The 16,637-nt window shown below is 39.2% G+C and overlaps 1 protein-coding gene across 1 annotated transcript in view; it reads right to left on the bottom strand.

Moving 5' to 3' along the window:
- Nucleotides 1–16,637, bottom strand: part of GSK3B (glycogen synthase kinase 3 beta) — a 146,611-nt gene that overhangs the window by 43,501 nt on the left and 86,473 nt on the right. The window contains exons 4-6 of the mRNA XM_030456009.1: nt 7,060–7,170; nt 4,005–4,135; nt 2,650–2,756 (exon numbers count right to left, since the gene is read on the bottom strand). Of these exons, the coding sequence (XP_030311869.1) occupies nt 2,650–2,756; nt 4,005–4,135; nt 7,060–7,170 (349 nt within the window). The remainder of the gene's footprint in view (nt 1–2,649; nt 2,757–4,004; nt 4,136–7,059; nt 7,171–16,637) is intronic.

The following is a 16,637-nucleotide window of genomic DNA, read 5'->3' as shown; positions in this document are numbered from 1 at the left end:
AAGAAACTGAAAAGTAAAAGCATTTTATCACTTCTCAGCTCCCAAATGCAAAGATTCTGTTGAGAAGAAGTGGAGGGAGGCAAGAATAGGAAGGAAAGAATATTTGCTGAACTTCATTTTCAAGCTATTCTGTGCAAGCTTCAGAAAAGGGGCTTTGTGGGGGACAGGGTTTTTTTGAGGAAGAATGAGAAGAATGTCTGAACCACAATGACTATAATTCATTATGTTTTTGGCAAGGGGAAAACAGACTCGTCCCTTTAGAACGGTATTTTTATTAGAGCTATTTTAGAGGCAGAAATAACAAAAAATGGAAAGAGAAATTTAAAAAAGGTTTGGTTAAAAAGTGCAAGATTAAAGTCATTGTGCAGTTGGAGCGAAAGACATTTCACAGGCTTATCTATGAAGCAGTCTCTTCTGGTGACGCCCAGGATATTTGCTTTATGCAGTTATCCTCTGAAGCAAGTTTTCTCAGTGCACTCTGATAATGCAGCTGAGCCAATCTATTAGCTCTCAGCTGGCAAGATGTCAACCAGGATCAACTGCCTTCCTCTCACTCATGAGCTTCTATCACTTTGCTTTTACCTGGGCTCTGCTGCCTACCAGACTACACAGTAATGCTGATTCAACTCACTAATGTAGCAGAAAGCTAACCTAACCAAAAGTTTCGTCAGTTGAAGCTGAGCAGGCATATTAAACAGTAAACCATGAGAGCAAGGGTATCCAGGGCTGAGAAAGAATAGGGCTGGGGCGACCACTCTTGGCAGCAACTAACCATTAATTAAGTTCTGCTCTTTTATCTTTATTGTGCCATTAGTTTCCCCAGATGACTTATAGTTCTGCCTCGTTTGTCGGGGAGATACACAGGTATACACATTCTCCTTGAGGACAAGGACTTGGGGCGTTGGTTGACAAAAAGCTCAACATAACCCAGCAATGTGCACTTGCAGCCCAGAGAGTTTGGGGCCTGTACCTGGGGCTGCACCAAAAGAAGTGTGGCCAGCAGGTCAAGGGAGGTGATTGTCCCCATTTACTCCACGCTCTTAAGACCCCATCTGGAGTGCTGTGTCCAGTTCTGCAGCCCCCAGTATAAAGACATGGAAGCAATTTGATCGAGTACAGAGAAGGGCCACAAAGATGATCAGGATGCTGGAGCACCTCTCCTATGAAGACAGGCTGAGAGAGTTGGGGTTGTTCAGTCTGGAGAAGAGAAGGCTCCAAGTAGACCTTAGAATAGCCTTCCAGTACATGAAGGGGTCCCACAGGAAAGCTGAGGAGGAACATTTACAAGAGCATGTAGTGACAGGAAAAGAATGATGGCTTTAAACTGGAAGAAAGTAGATTTAGGTTAGACATTAGGAATAAATTCTTCAGTGAGAGTGGTGAGACACTGGCACAGGCTGCCAAGGGAGGTCGTGAATGCCTCATTCCTGGGTATGTTCAAGGCCAAGTTAAAATGGTGCTTCGAGCAACCTGGTCTAGTGGAAGGTGTCCCTACCTATGCAGCGGGATTTGACCGAGATGATCTCTAAGGTCCCTTCCAACCAAACCCATTATGTCTTGCTACAATACACACCAAAGAATAACTAACAGGAAAAAAAATGAGAACAGGTAAATCTTCAGCAATGCTGCTATTCTCAAAGAGTTGCAGAGTTGAAAGGAGCCCACCAGCCACTGAGTTAGAACATACTGTAAATGTACTTTATTTGGTTATAAACACATTCTGCGAAGACTTCATCATGATCTCCAAATCTTTTTGGACATACTGAACTTTGCCTAAGCAACTCAAGCCCACAAGCAAGGTGAAAGCTTAGCACAGTACTGGGGAACTGAAGGGCCAGATCCCATCTCTATAGCACTAGCACTCACAAGAAGCCTTGAGAATATATTAGCTAAAAAAACTGAAGAAGTATCCCACAACCTGCTGACACATTGCTGTTTCTTTTTATGACTTTTCTTTTTACTATTCATTTTTAGGACTTCCCTATTCGAAAACATGGCTGTTCCCAGTCCTCTGCCAATACCTACAACAGCTTCCCTAACATTTCCGTGACACAGTTATGTGCCAGGTATTAGAAAGGTATCTCATTCATGTTCAAACTTAATGACTAAAGGACAGTTAAAGTTAGAGTAAGCTGAACCAAAAAGACTGCTGTACACAATACACTGTTCAAGAAAGCTTAAAGCCAATCACCAGGCTACATTTTCCCTTCCACTACACTTTACTAAAAGCTAAGTAAGTCACAAATTATTTGTGCCTAAATCGTAGCAAATCCGAAGCAGTAGTTGATGGTTCCACATTCTTCCGTTACTTAAAGTACTCAGGATGCTTTTTTGGTTTTAGAGCTCATGCTTTTAAAATACACAGCAAAATTACCTGGAGGGCTGGAAAGTGTTCTGCTTGAAATCAGATGTTCCCCCATAAAAAAGCCACCCTTCCCTAATGTGATTGACACTGAAATCTCAAAAGACATAGAAATCAGAGCAGCCATCTACAAAATGCTGTATTTCATTAAGAAATGGTACCATTTACAATCAAAAATCTGCCTCTGGGGATTATATCCGAGATCTTTGGAAACCTTTACACATTTAACTACAGAGTAAGAACTTATGCATCTGGTACAGATTTCAATAAACACAACACATACATACCTATACTGGAGGTATAATCGGTGGCTCCAAAGATCAACTCTGGTGCCCTGTAGTACCGAGAGCAGATGTATGAGACATTAGGTTCTCCACGAACCAGCTGTTTTGCACTGAAAAGGAAACAAAATAATAATCTTTCAGTTATGAATAGCTTTACAATTTTGCAGTGCAGACCAACATTAAGCTTTGGCACTCTTCACCCACCCTCACTTTCTAAACGCTAAAAAAACATGTTCTTCTAAACACATGCGAGCCACAGACTCAATGATTTATCATGAAATCAGTCCAATCCATCATGTACCAGCCTTACAATGGACATAGCAAAGGAAAATCTGACTACAAACTAGATGAAAAACTGCGTCAGATTTTTGGCTGGCAGTCAGTTGTCTTTGTCTAGGTACAAAGGTTTGTTTACAAAGGTAAGAGGACAGAATATGGTTCAGTCAAATACAGCTACTTTTAAGGTTCAAAAGATCTGGATACCCACTGGACCTAAGTGTTTTGTTTTGAGAAACAGAGAAAGTACCACCTTTTTACACACCATTACTTTCAAGTTTCTGTGCATTTCTTCTTTTGTTCCAACACTGGTGAGGCAGAGCTCAGGAAGAGATTCCCAAGCCACCAGGCAAGACGATGCACTGCTTGAATAACTTTTATCTGACATTCCCACTCACTACAGCCAAGCGAATTTAGCAACAGCAGCTTCCATGAGCTCTTACACATACAGCCTAACTATTTTTGTCTGCAACGTTATAGTACAATCTTAAAGACTGAACTTTCCCAGAATGAAATCTGTCTCATGTCTCAGTGTAGATTACTAGAATTTCCACATCAGGTCTAAGATAGGGGCTAGACTCCAAAGGTGATTCACTTGAATGGATACTGGAAATACACGTGCCATCGGAAACTACGATATGTCCACTATCTAAGAGCTTCAATCAGAAGTGTTACGTCTGATCTTGAATGCCTACAGTATTTGAAATATTACGTGAATTGGTGTACATACAAGTAGACTAACTTGCCTTTTTAGGTTACTATGCCACTGCACCTGTCCTTTCTTCCCCAAGCACATTTCATCCAAATATTTGGTTGTATTTTTCCATGGTACAGTACTTTCCCTATGCAATCGTGTATTTTATGTTTATACCACCTGCTTGATAAAAAGGTTTGAACTTTAACTGCTTCCCTCTTGATAATCCTTTTTCAGATCTTCTCCCTCCCCATAGCTATTAGATCATAATTTCTCTTTCAAAACTACAAATTAAGACCTTCTGAGGAACACAGAGAACTTCTTTACACCCAAGTTCACTGTGAAGGAAGTTTGTTTTCACCAGGCTTCAGGCCACAGATGCACTTACCTTCCGAAGTCACAGAGTTTTAGAACAGCTGTATCAGGGTCCAGCAAGAGGTTCTGTGGTTTTATATCCCGGTGGCAGATCCCAAAGGAATGGATATAGGCTAAACTCCGGAACAGCTGATACATGTACAACTGGAACACAGAAGCACTGTGTAAGTCATACTTCCCCAGTCAAAACAGGGTAAGCAATTAATTTAGCACAAGCTCTTATTAGAAGAAAATCACCCAAAAAAGAGTCTGTCAGATGTGTATTAGTGCTATGAAGATGGGTAAGGTAAGATGGGAAACACCCCCACCCTTTGCTCCAAATATTCACAGATGTAGTTCAAAATTGTTCATTCGTGCTTTCAAAAATGAGCACAATTCAAAACTTGTGCTAGCTTGAAAAGATATATAAATAGCAGTAATCATTAAAACCAAACAAAATTAACGTGTTTCTGTTTACTTTATAGATCAACCTCTTCACAGAAATTAAGTATTCTGGCTATTTTAAAAAAACAACAAACAAAAAACCCACAAACACACACATCAAAACATGCCCCCTCAAACCCCAATGAAAGTCCTTTAGTTGACTAAGTTAATAACAACTTATTAAGTGTTGTCCAAGGACTATGGTAGTGTCTCAGCCTGTCATTTGAGTGTATCCCCCCATTTCTCTTGATGAGGGGACAGATTTTTAAAATTTCAAATCTTTGGGCAAAAAGGCAGAGAAAAACAACTGCTCAGAATAATTTTACGCAAGACACAGAAAACAAGTACGCTGAGGGAGAGTTTTCTCTGCCCCCTTTCCAAGGCTGGCTAATCCCTTAGAGCAAGAAGGAATAAAGCCAGAGGAAAATGTTATGAAACCCAGAGCTTCAGAGGGCAAGATTAAAGGGCATGGGGAGGACATCCAGCAGCTGGAGCTACACACTTTTCAACTATGAAGAATAAAGAGCTGCTGGATACAATTAGTGCTGTACAGCATATAGTCATGAAGAGGCATGGAAAGCTCTGTTTCAAGGTTGACACCAAGCTGCCAGGCTGTTTGTTATCTTTGTTGTGCCCCCCACAAGGTTCCATTTTAAAATCAAGACACAGGCAAGACATTGTACTGGAGATGCACCTCCTTGCTTTCTTTTTTCAAGCACATTCATCACAGTTCACCTTTAATGGTCTGCAAAGCCAGGTGCAATTACTAGATATTGATATCGGGTCATGTCTGCCTCACTTTCACTACTTTGTCAGTACACTTTCTCTCTTGTTTTATGTTGATTGCTTGGTGGGGAAGGCAGGAGACAGAGGAAAATTGCCTCAATTTGGCTCTAGGTTTTTAGTTTTTTAGTTTGTTTCTCAAAACCACAACTCTGCACAAAGAATAGCAAACAAACATGTTTTCTGAAATGCCTGTTCTGGACACGTTAAGTATTGTGCAAGTGTATTGCAAAATAATCCAAAAGATTCCTCTAACTTGAGAAGTCAAGTCCACACATGTGGGATTTAGAAACTATGCCTTTCATCTCTGCACAGCAAATCCAAAATTTCCAAGAATTTCTTACAGCATGTTAGAAGTTAAAAATAAAAAATAAAAAGATTACTAGAAAAACTTCTTCGCAGTTCTTTAACAGTTTCTTTGTTACCCATGGACTTGCAACTCTCTTCCTGTCTAGGTATCAAACAGAAGTGAATAAATAGGTATGACCTGACCTTTGTGTAGCCAAGAGCCTGGAAAATTGCAAAAGCTTTATTGACATCAAGGCAACATGATCTTTTAAAATACTGGGTGACAGGAAAGGCTTGCCTTGTCAGAAAAACAAGAGCAGCCTTCCAATCTAGCTGGAATGGGAAGTTCCAAGTATCCAGTAAGATGAAAGAGCTGAAGCAAAATTTTCTCTCACAGTGTAAGGATAATTTTTCCAAAGTCATCATAATGAAGAGCAATTAGGCCAATAGTACTGACAAAAGATATATAAAAAAAATTATCAAAAGTGAAGCTAATGAATTTTGGGGATCATACAACCCTAAGACATACTGTTCCACAAACAGACCAGAATGACCTTGCAGTAGAAATTCTTTCTGCTGAATAGATGAAGATTCTGTGCTTTCTTAAAAATAGGCACCAATGATGGCTATTGTGGAAACATGTAATGTACAATTAATGCATATACAGTTATGGAACAACACTTTGTTATTGAAATGATTATTTGCCGCTTTCATCTTTGTAACTTTCATCTTCTTTTAATCAAAGTTTTTTCTTAAACCCACCTTCATGTTAAGCATTACACTTAGAGATGAGTCTAGAGAAAAATACAAACTAGAAATTTTTGTTTCTGATTTCCATTTAACATCACCTGGATGCTGTGTAACCAAGTTAATGCCATGTGAAAACATGATCACAGACTAGCATGCAGACTGTGGTCACCACAATATATGAAATGAAACTATGAAACCCAGGTGAGTCCCATGTTTGACAAAAACAACAATAAAAAAAGAAGTTATCTTTATTTCATCCACTTTGTAAAGGTGAGAAAAGAAGTAGACAAATTGGGGTTTGAAATCAGATTTTGAGGCTACAATGTACGTGCAAACTTCTTACCTCATGTTGCTCTTCAAGATAGGAGTCAATGAGCTCCAAGTGGGGACAAAAATGTGCCTTTCATGTGCACAAGAGAAGCACATGAACTTTCACTCATATGCCCGGAAAAGAGGAAGATAAATTAAGAGAACACTGTTCTTCCTGACATCCTCTTTTCAGTTCCTGACCTTTGTACTATTGTGTCTTCAGCAGCTTAGGAAACTGAAGCTGCTAATACGGATGGTGTGAAGTCTCTTAGGCTACTTAAAAAAACTAAAAAGCACTCCCACACTCAAGTCACCCCCATTCATTCCAAGATTTTTGTACAGCAAGAAATTGGGAGTGCTTGCTTTGAGCCTCTTGCCTCTGTTGTTCTTCCATCACATCAAGAGGTATGCATGTCTAAAAATTTCAGAAAACTGCTTTTCGTCAGAAAAGAGGTATCCACAGAGTCCATTCCTGGAACAACCCCTCTTCATGTAAGCACAGCTATGTTACCTACCTTGACATAAATCATAGGGAGTGTCTGTTTGGCCCGACTATAATGTCTGGCAACTCTGTATACTGTTTCAGGAACATAGTCAAGCACCAAGTTGAGGTACACCTCATCTTTCTGAAAGAGAAGAGAGAAGAAGAAGAAAAGATCAGCAATAGATTTGAAGCCAAACTGTTTTTCTGTTAAGCTTTTTATTCTTGTGCACAAATAATTAAGACAAAGTTATGTTTAAGGTCACGTTAATTAATATAATCTCCAACATAAGGTATTTTCTGATTATAAACGCAGACAAGGATATAATTTTCTGCCCATTTTATACTTTCATTGGGAGATATTTCAAGGTGATATCCTGCATAGTAGTTTGAAGCAATCTATTAACCCATTATTCCAATGCCTGCCAAAATCCATGAATTGCAAATTTAGAAGTCTCTATCTCACTCCTCACAACTACACACCAATAACAGTTTAAAGGCCCTGCATCTTTCAGAAATGGTAGTTTGATCTTACCCAATTCCTAACTATCAAGGGATTAATAATACATACTGCCCATGTTCAGACAGTAAAACAGGGCTAACATTTGCAGTCATTTTGTTTACATGCATTTTGATGTGCTACTTATCCCCAACTTGAGTGTACAAACTCATTCATGGCAAAATAGAACAAGACACAAAACACTCAAGTAACACTTTCCATGTCTAGGATCAGGTCCAAGTGAAGGGAGAAACAACAAAAGTAGCTTTATAATAAGGTACTTTGTTACAGAACACATTAGCAAAGGAGAGAAGGAACAGAGTGGAATTAAGTGACAAAATGCTATAATCACAATGTGCCTAATTGTAGAACTGAGACTTTTCAGCAGTAGAACAGGTCTTAAAAAGACTTCTGATATTTTAATGCAGTCTTCTGTGCAAATGCTATCAGGACTATGAATACATTTAATGTTGGAGGTTGGATATAATTAACTTTATCGACCTAAAAAATTATTTTTGAAAGCTAGGTGACTTAAGTAACCTTGCCTGTACTTGCTGTATCAACAGCTAGATTTTTCTATAGAGAAAGACAACACAAAGAATTTACATGCATAGTAACAGTATAGAACTCCCAGGCCTTCACCTGGAGTCCCTCGTCAGCAGGGCCACTGCCTGTGTATCTTAATACCCAAAACCAAACATTTGCCTACAGCAATTCAATAACATTAATGTGACTTAACAGGTCATCTCAGACATGGAGTGTGGTGTCTTACTTTCATAGTGCTCCATTTCCCTCACCTGGCTCTATCCTGTCTCAGCAAGGAGCAGCACTCCCCAGCAAGCAAAGAAATGGTACATGGTAATACAGGAACACACTCTGAGTACACAGTATGCAAAACACTGCTGTGTGTTTTCTGTGTTGTTAAAGACTCAGAACTCAAGATCACTCTTCACCTTTATTCAGCAACAAACTCCTGTATTTTCAGGACACTTTAATAGCTCGCCAATGCTTCCTAATAGGCCAAGTCACATTGAAAGGCCCTGCTAATATTACTTTTCAGTATAAAAAGATGGTCTTTTTTAATATCATTGCTTAAATGACAATGGCAATAGCATTCCATTTTAGCAGTTTCCTTTCTACAACAAGAGTTGTTTTTTCCCCAAATCTCACTCCAAGCCAATAAAAATCCATCATCACCTCCTTAGATTAGGGCTTTGAAGGTCTTAATTATAAAACACAGAAAATAAATATCCTAGAAAATCGTATTTAACTCAGGCCTGGTACAACAACCTGCATTCTGAGAGAAAGCACAGTGTTATGAATATGAATTTCGTTTGATTCCGTGTAGATGCAACATAATGAATATGATTAATGCTTGCCTCCTGGAGAATAGGAAAGACTTATTGCTAAGAAGTCACTGCACAATGTACTGTTACTGAGGTTGGTTACTTTCACTCAGAGGATTCATGATCCATGTATCAAAAAAGATTTGTATTAGAGATTAGAGAGAGAGATGGAAGAGTAGATAGTGAATTAGTGATTTTATTCACCTTTAATAGTACAAAGAGAGATGTAAACCAGTAATACATTAAACCATGTCTGTGCTCACAACAGTGAGTTTTGAGAATTACAGAACTCTACTGAGTTCTCATACCACCTTTGTTTTATTTTTCTCTCCTCCATTTTGATTGTATAGTCTGTTGGAAATGGGACAAATTCAACGGTAAGGCACAACACAGGCACAAAAAGATCCAGGTAGCTGAATTGTAGAGGGATATTTTGCAGCTACTCACCAATCCTTATGAGTTTTTAAGCTTTCCAAAACTTTAACAAACTACATGGGTTTGTATTCTTACAATCATTTAGGTTGAAAAAGAACCTTAAGACCACTGAGTCCAACCATAAACCTAATAGTGCCAAGTCCACCATTAAACCAAGTCACTAAACACCAACACCTAAACCTCTTTTAAATACCTCAAGGAACTCAACCACCACCCTGGCCAGCCTGTTCCAGTGCCTGAGAACCCTTCTGGTATAAAATTTTTTCTTAATGTCTAACCCAAGCTTCCCCTGGAACAATTTGAGACTGTTTTCTCTTGTCCTATCACCAGCTATGTGGGAGTAGAGGCCCACACCCACCTCACTACAACCTCTTTCCAGGTTGTAGTAAGAAATAAGGTCTTCCCCTCTGCCTCATTTTCTCTGAACTAAACAATCTCAGTTCCCTCAGCCTCCTCTTCATAAGACTCAATCTTCACTAGCTTTGCTGCCCTTCTTTGGACATGCTCTCAAACCTTGTCTTTCTTGTAGGGGGGTGCCCAGTATTTGAGCTGTGGCCTCCCCAGCTTTGTGTACAGAGGGACAATCCCGTTTCCTGGTCCTGCAGGCCACACTATTTCTGATACAAGCCAGGATGCTGTTTGCTTTCTTGGTCACCTGGACACACTGCTGGTTCATATTCAGCCAGCTGCCAACCAGCACCCCAAAGTTTCTTTCCTCCAGTCAGCTTCTCAGCCTTTCTTCCTGAAGCCTGTAGCATGGCGTGGGGTTCTTGTAACCTAAGTGCAGAACCCAGCATTCTGCCTCGTGGAACCTCATACAATTGCTTCTGTGTAGATATGCATTGGACATTATCACTAGAAGACATGAAAACATACTTAAAACCTTTCCCCCAACCAACAATCAAGTTTTGATGTACCAGTTGATGTAGCCAGAACTTTAATACACAACTATAAAAGGCAAGGCTTATGGTTTTGGCTATAAAAGTAGCAGCATACTTCACTCCCACCACAAGCAACTGACATTTCAGAAGTGCCCTAAATTACTTCTTTCATGAATTAAAGATGATTCGAGTGCTCTGACCTATATCCTCCTCCTGATGTAACCTGGCACAAATCTGATAAATGCTCAGAATACGGTTTTCAAGCACCATCACCCTCCTCTGTGAGCATGAAGTGGATGAAAATAACATCCAAATTACCTAGATTCCCCAGAACGAGATTCAGTACAAGCCAGAAAGCAGCCATGGCCTGACAAGCTCTGAGGATGATGTAACCTGTTTTGCCTACCTCATGCATTCCTCCTAAAAACATATTTTTCCAGTGACCCAGATGTATTGCAATAGGAAACAGGGTTAGCTCAAAGACCTTGCCAAATGAGGATCAAGCAAGAGGATCAAGGTTTATCTTTCCATTACAGGAAGCCTTTTTCAAACCTCACCAGGCATTTCCCATGTGACTGTGTTACCATGCTACTGTTCCAAAATTGCTGGGATAGGAACCAATCAAGGTAACCTAACCATCAGGAGCACCTCTACATCAGAAACACCTCTACAGAGAACAAGAAGGTCCAGATGAGACTGGATCATATAAATGACAGAAAGCAAACACAAGATGTCACTAAATAATTCACTTCTCCTTACAGACCTTGAGATTTAACAGAACATTAGTTTTCCTCAGAAAGTCAAGTGTTTACCATGTTTTCCTGTGTTTGCTGCTAAGGTTGTAACAACATACTCTTTAAAATGAAAAAGGGGGAAGGCAGGATGCCACATCTTGAACTACAAGATCAGTGTAATTCATCAGAATTTTGACTTTACCAATCCATCTCATGTATGTGCAATAGCCTCAAATGTTAGAAATTGCTTTTTTGTCACTTGGCAGGTAAAACCCTCAGTTAACAAACTGTGCTCCAAAACAAGCCACAGCAAAATAACCATAGCCTTGCCATGGAACTACTCTGCAGCTCTCAAGAACCAACAATGCATGCATCATTTCACTCTGGTTGCTAACACTTCTTGTAAGTTGTAATACTACCAACATTTAATAATAGTACCAATATTTAATAATACTATTACGCCGTAATGAGAAGCATGAGAAAGACTAGAACTCAAGAGGCAAAATAATCTAGCAGCTTCATCTTTTTTCTTTGTATCAGAAACTGGAGATAAAACAGGCTGCAAGCACAACTACTTTGGCACACAAGCATTATGTGGCTGAAAACTGAGTGAAATTGAAAACATTACTCTAGCAACATACTGAAAACTGCATGAATGTTTCAAACTCCACTTTTAAAACTCTTCAGCCCTCAATCCACAGCAGTAACCTGTTAAAAGTGCCATCCAGTTGAGCTTCACTATGACAAATACAAAGCATCATATGATGATTTCAAATATTCACTCTTCTGGATTGTCAACTACAAACATTCCTTTTATGTAAAGCTCCCACCTTAGCAAACCTCAAATTTATCATGGGTGGCTTGTACTGGCTTGCATTGTTTTTTCACATATATAAAATATATGTATGTATACACACACACAAACATATATAACATAAATACACATATATATCGTATATATAACACTGCAATGAATATTAGTCACAATCCTACTACAACCCCATATTTACCATCAACCCAATGACAGATGCCAGTGAGGTCATACAAACCAAACACCATACTGAAGGCAAAAGGAAAAGAATCAGAGGGCATACTCTGAGGAATATGTTAGCATTCAGGACTTGAATTTAAGGAAAATTTATCTGAGCATAAATTAACAGAATAAAAAAGGTTAAGAAAGTATTCTGGGTGCTCTTTCCTCTAGGGTAACTAAATTTACTCGTCAGAATTTGGAGAGTATGATGAACATACTTATTTTGGTTTTTCTGTAAGCATGGTGTGCAGATGGTATTTTGCTTTCATTCCTTTTTTTTTGTTGTTGTTGTTGTTGCTTTTTTGTGGGTTTTGTTTTTGTTTTTAATTCCAGGTAATTTTATTGAGCTAGTTTTCAGATGGATTCCAGCTGATCAACTATATGAGCATAACTGAGGGGAGATGAAGAAGCAGGAATTTCCCAAATCAGCTTTGCATTTGGAGAAATGAATGAGGAACTAGACTTGCAAGAAACTTGCTTTACCTGCATATTCAAGCTAAAAGCACACATATAAAGCTAAAATTAAGGAATATGTATCCAGAATGCACTTCTTATTGAAATTATCCCTAGGAACTAATAATGGGGCTATACAAGATAAACAAGCCAGTCAGTTTACTCAAGAGGCTCATGTTTTCTTTACTGTATGACAGCACCCCACTGTTGGTATTTCAGTCATAGGTGCTACATATGGAGCTGTTACTGACAGGATGGAAGTTACACAAGGGTTCTGTCAAAAAGCACTGAAGGATATAACTTGGAGTTGGAAAGTAAGAAAATTTATTTCAGCATTTCACATGAATTATGCCTTTTTTCAGAGTGCATTATTTGAACACCTGAAGAGTGTCAGCATGAAGTAAGATATGCCCTTCACCCTGGCTTAGCCATCTAGATTTAGACAACGTACAGGTTCAAAGTCACAGAATTTTTGTCCTAGATTCAAAAGTTGTTTTGCTTTTTCTTAAAGCAACAACCAGCATGCACTTCACACACCCTTATCAAGCACCGTGAGAGACCCACTTTCCTTCTCTTATATCAAAGGCTGACTAGTACCTTCAAGATACAAAGATGTTGGAACCACTTCCAAAGACAAAGCAAGAATTTGCAGCCTGCCTGCTTTTAACAACCAAGTAGCCATGATACACTGAAAAAATTTGAAAATGTAAAAAATGTCATAGCTGAGCTTATTTCTATGAAGGAATGGTGACATCCAGTGGCCACATGTGCCTGTTTTAACTTGCAGTTTACAACCACAGATTTCAAAACAGAGCTGGGGCTGCCAGAAAAGTAAAGGAATGGTAAGCCTACAGGTATAGATGCAGTTTCACACAAGGAACTCCAGGAGGGTACTAGCAGCTGAGGTCTCAGCTTCAGAGTTTGGAAAGATACTTTCTATTAGTACTGCAAATCTTGGGCAAAATATCTCCTTTCCTATTCCCTCCCTCACTATTCATGACTGAGTTTGAGAATTTGTCCCAAGTCTTCTGTTCCCATACCTACTTGTCAAAACTCATCACATTGTTCTGTTATGCTCATTACACTACAACAAAACACAGTCTGATGTAGGTAGGAACTGCCAATGGATCAGATGTGATGGAAGCATAAGGGCAGAATTCAAGCTCACCAATATAATCCAAATTTAAGAACTTTCCTGGGTCTTGTTCTAAGTTGGTTTGCTTAGCCTACCCTTGATCACTGAAGGAGTCTAGCTTCTTAGCTGATGCCTTTCCAAGCCTTTCTCCTTCATTAAAAAAGGGGATTTTCTGTAATAGTTTTTACTGGGTTATCAAGCATATCTTAACAAAGAAACAAAACAGTCTTTGGAGATCCACTATTTTTTGACTGTACACTATCTTCGAGACCGAGTGGAAATTTCTCAACTGGGATATATCCATGAAAGAAAACTAAGATAATATATAGAAATGCTTCAAACTATTGCCTCCTCAAGACAAACAATTCAAGCTGCTTTCCCAATTGCTATCCAGCACAGAGAGATGAGAGAAGTGGCTAAAGCTGGTGGAGGAATAACTTGAGGACAGAAGAGTGACTAACCAGATGTACTTGATTGTTCTCTCGCCTGTAAAGAAATCGTGGAGCTTCCCATTTCCACTGCACACATCAACCACATTTAGCCACTGCTGCCTACTTTGCTCTTGCAAAGCCCTACTGCAGGCAGACAAAACTACTATTTCTACCAACACAACCTACTCAAAACCAGAGACTGCTCATAACTACAACTAAGGAAATTCCCAGCATGCTGTGAGCCCTAAAAGCAGTAACTGATAATCATTATCTGATGACTGGTGCCCTTTTTGAAATGAGCTTGGCAGGCCTCAGGCAAGGACTACAGAGAAACCAACATCACAGAACTCCTCATAATTGGCATTAATTGCTCCTTTGTTGACAGCACTGCAGAACTGCCAAGGATTAAATGGATCATACTGACTAAATTCATCTCTGGTGATGGCTCTTCAGCACATTACTAGGCTGATGCAAAACATTCACACAGGCTCTGTCAATTCAAAACTGGGCTCAAAGCTCTGTCATCTGAACATTTTGTGCAAGGACTTTTTTTTTTTTTTTTAAACAAGTTCAATTAAGAAACCAAATTGTTCAACTACAAGTACTCCATTTTAACAGGGAACAGAAAAGATGGTCCTTACGCAAGGACTTATCTCAGAACTCCTGCAAGAAGGAATGGTGATGTTCGTGCCTCTTCGAAGGTGGTAAATATACATATATATCTAACAGGGATATGAACCTGGAGAAACACCAACTGTTCAGCAAAGCCCAAGCTTGCAAATCAGCCAGTTGCTCCCTTTCTTCCAGATTTCTTCATTGCAGTTTAATACACAGTTGCCAAAGAGCATGTGAGGTAAGAGCACAGCAGTTTGTAGATGCAGCTCAGTATGTGTCTGCTGCGCTTTTACTTTAAACTTCAGCATAAATCTATGGGAGTAAATTTCCATCCTGAGTCTGCATGTACTTTTGGCTGCATGCCCTTACAGCTAAGGCTAAGTAAGACTAGAAATCAATTAGAGCATGCAGAAGGGCCAGCTCAGTCTCTAAAAAAGTGTCATCCTAACGCATGTTTGTGATCTCTCCATGCTTCTATATATGCATTGGCTCCTCTGAATTACCAAGCCACCTTAAAAAGGAAAATATACATATATATATATATATAGAGAGAGAGAGAGAGAGAGGGAGAGAGAGAGATGCAATTACTCAAAAACTGCATTTGCTTTACTTTTTTGTGATTTGATGCAGGAACAAATCTCTCCACTGACTTTGCTTCTTTTGGCACAGATACAGATCGATCAGGCTATTAAACACTCTAAAACATTCATAAAACAAACCCAACGTTTACAAAATCAAAAAAATAGGCATTAGGAACTCATTCCAGGTTTTACACAGCTGAGTAATTTTACTCAGCAGCCACTGATTTAGGAAGTTAGGTTGTGCTATAAAACAACCTACCAGGGAATACTCTGAGCAAAGGTGCCAGAGGGATTCTTCAGTATCCCTACGTCTGCACTTCCCTTAGGACATGGCTTAAAAGGTTCTCATCGGAGTTAGGCTAAAGAGGACATGAGCAAGACCTTCTCTCCCCTTGACTCAGTAAAACAGCATTTACATTTAAATACCATGCTAAATGTTAAGGCAGCCCCCGAAATCAAGGAAAAATGGCAAAAATCAAGCCAGAAACGTACACCTTCCTAATATGGTTTGAGCCAATAGGCCAACAAGGTATCTTGTTCAAGACCTTATGCTAAGGTAGAACACCAAAACCATCAAACACTGAAGAGTTGGCTAGCCTCATAATCCTGCCCATTTTCTCTAAGGATTACTTTGAAAGTCACAAATCACAGAAATACAGCCTGGGAAAGACTTGTACGTACTTCCAACCAAGACAATCTTCAATATGTGACTCAGCCCATTATTTAGTTGTTCTTCCTTCCCCTCTGTTCATTCCACCAATCCAAATTATACTTTCTGGACTACTGAAAACCACATTTCAGCTAGAAAAGCCAGTGCCCTGCTGTCAGGTATTTAGTGCAGCCTCAGATAAGAGAAAAATCAGAATCTACTCTGGCAAATTCATTAAGGAAGAGCCTTTTGAAAGAACTAGCCTGTCAAGCAGGTCTGACAAATGGCTGTTAGCTTTACAAGAAGAAAGAACTGAGGAGGAAATAGTTTATAGAAGCAACCTGAACGCCAAGCTTGTCAAGTACCATATTAATATATATTAGATGCTCTCTTTGAGCTCTCCTAAACTATAAACCATTAGTCAAACATGATTAATATGGAGTCAGTACTCAAAACAACTTTTATGTATATATATAAGTATACATATACATGTGTGCATGCACATATGTGCGTATATATACACACTCCTATGTAGGGTGTATCTATCCAAAAGCAATACTAATTCAAAGATGCTCAGACAAGTGGGAGTCACCCAGTCACAGAAAACAAGGAAGGAGAAATCAGTCAAAGTAATGTTTGATACAAGATTTCCATGCTGCTCATGCTAGACTGCTTTTGGCAAATGAAGAAAGGAGGTTTAAGTGAACAGGAGACACAACAAGGAAAGTTCATCACAGGTAAAAGGTAAAGATAAGGAGCTCACAGACTATAATCAGTTCCATGCATACTCCCTAGAAAAAGCAAGAAAAAGAGTTCCAAA

The sequence above is a fragment of the Calypte anna genome, chromosome 1 (assembly GCF_003957555.1).
Source record: "Calypte anna isolate BGI_N300 chromosome 1, bCalAnn1_v1.p, whole genome shotgun sequence".
Classification (NCBI taxonomy): Eukaryota; Metazoa; Chordata; class Aves; order Apodiformes; family Trochilidae; genus Calypte; species Calypte anna.
Note: the sequence above shows the minus strand (reverse complement) of the source record. Positions and strands in the feature narration are given on the sequence as shown.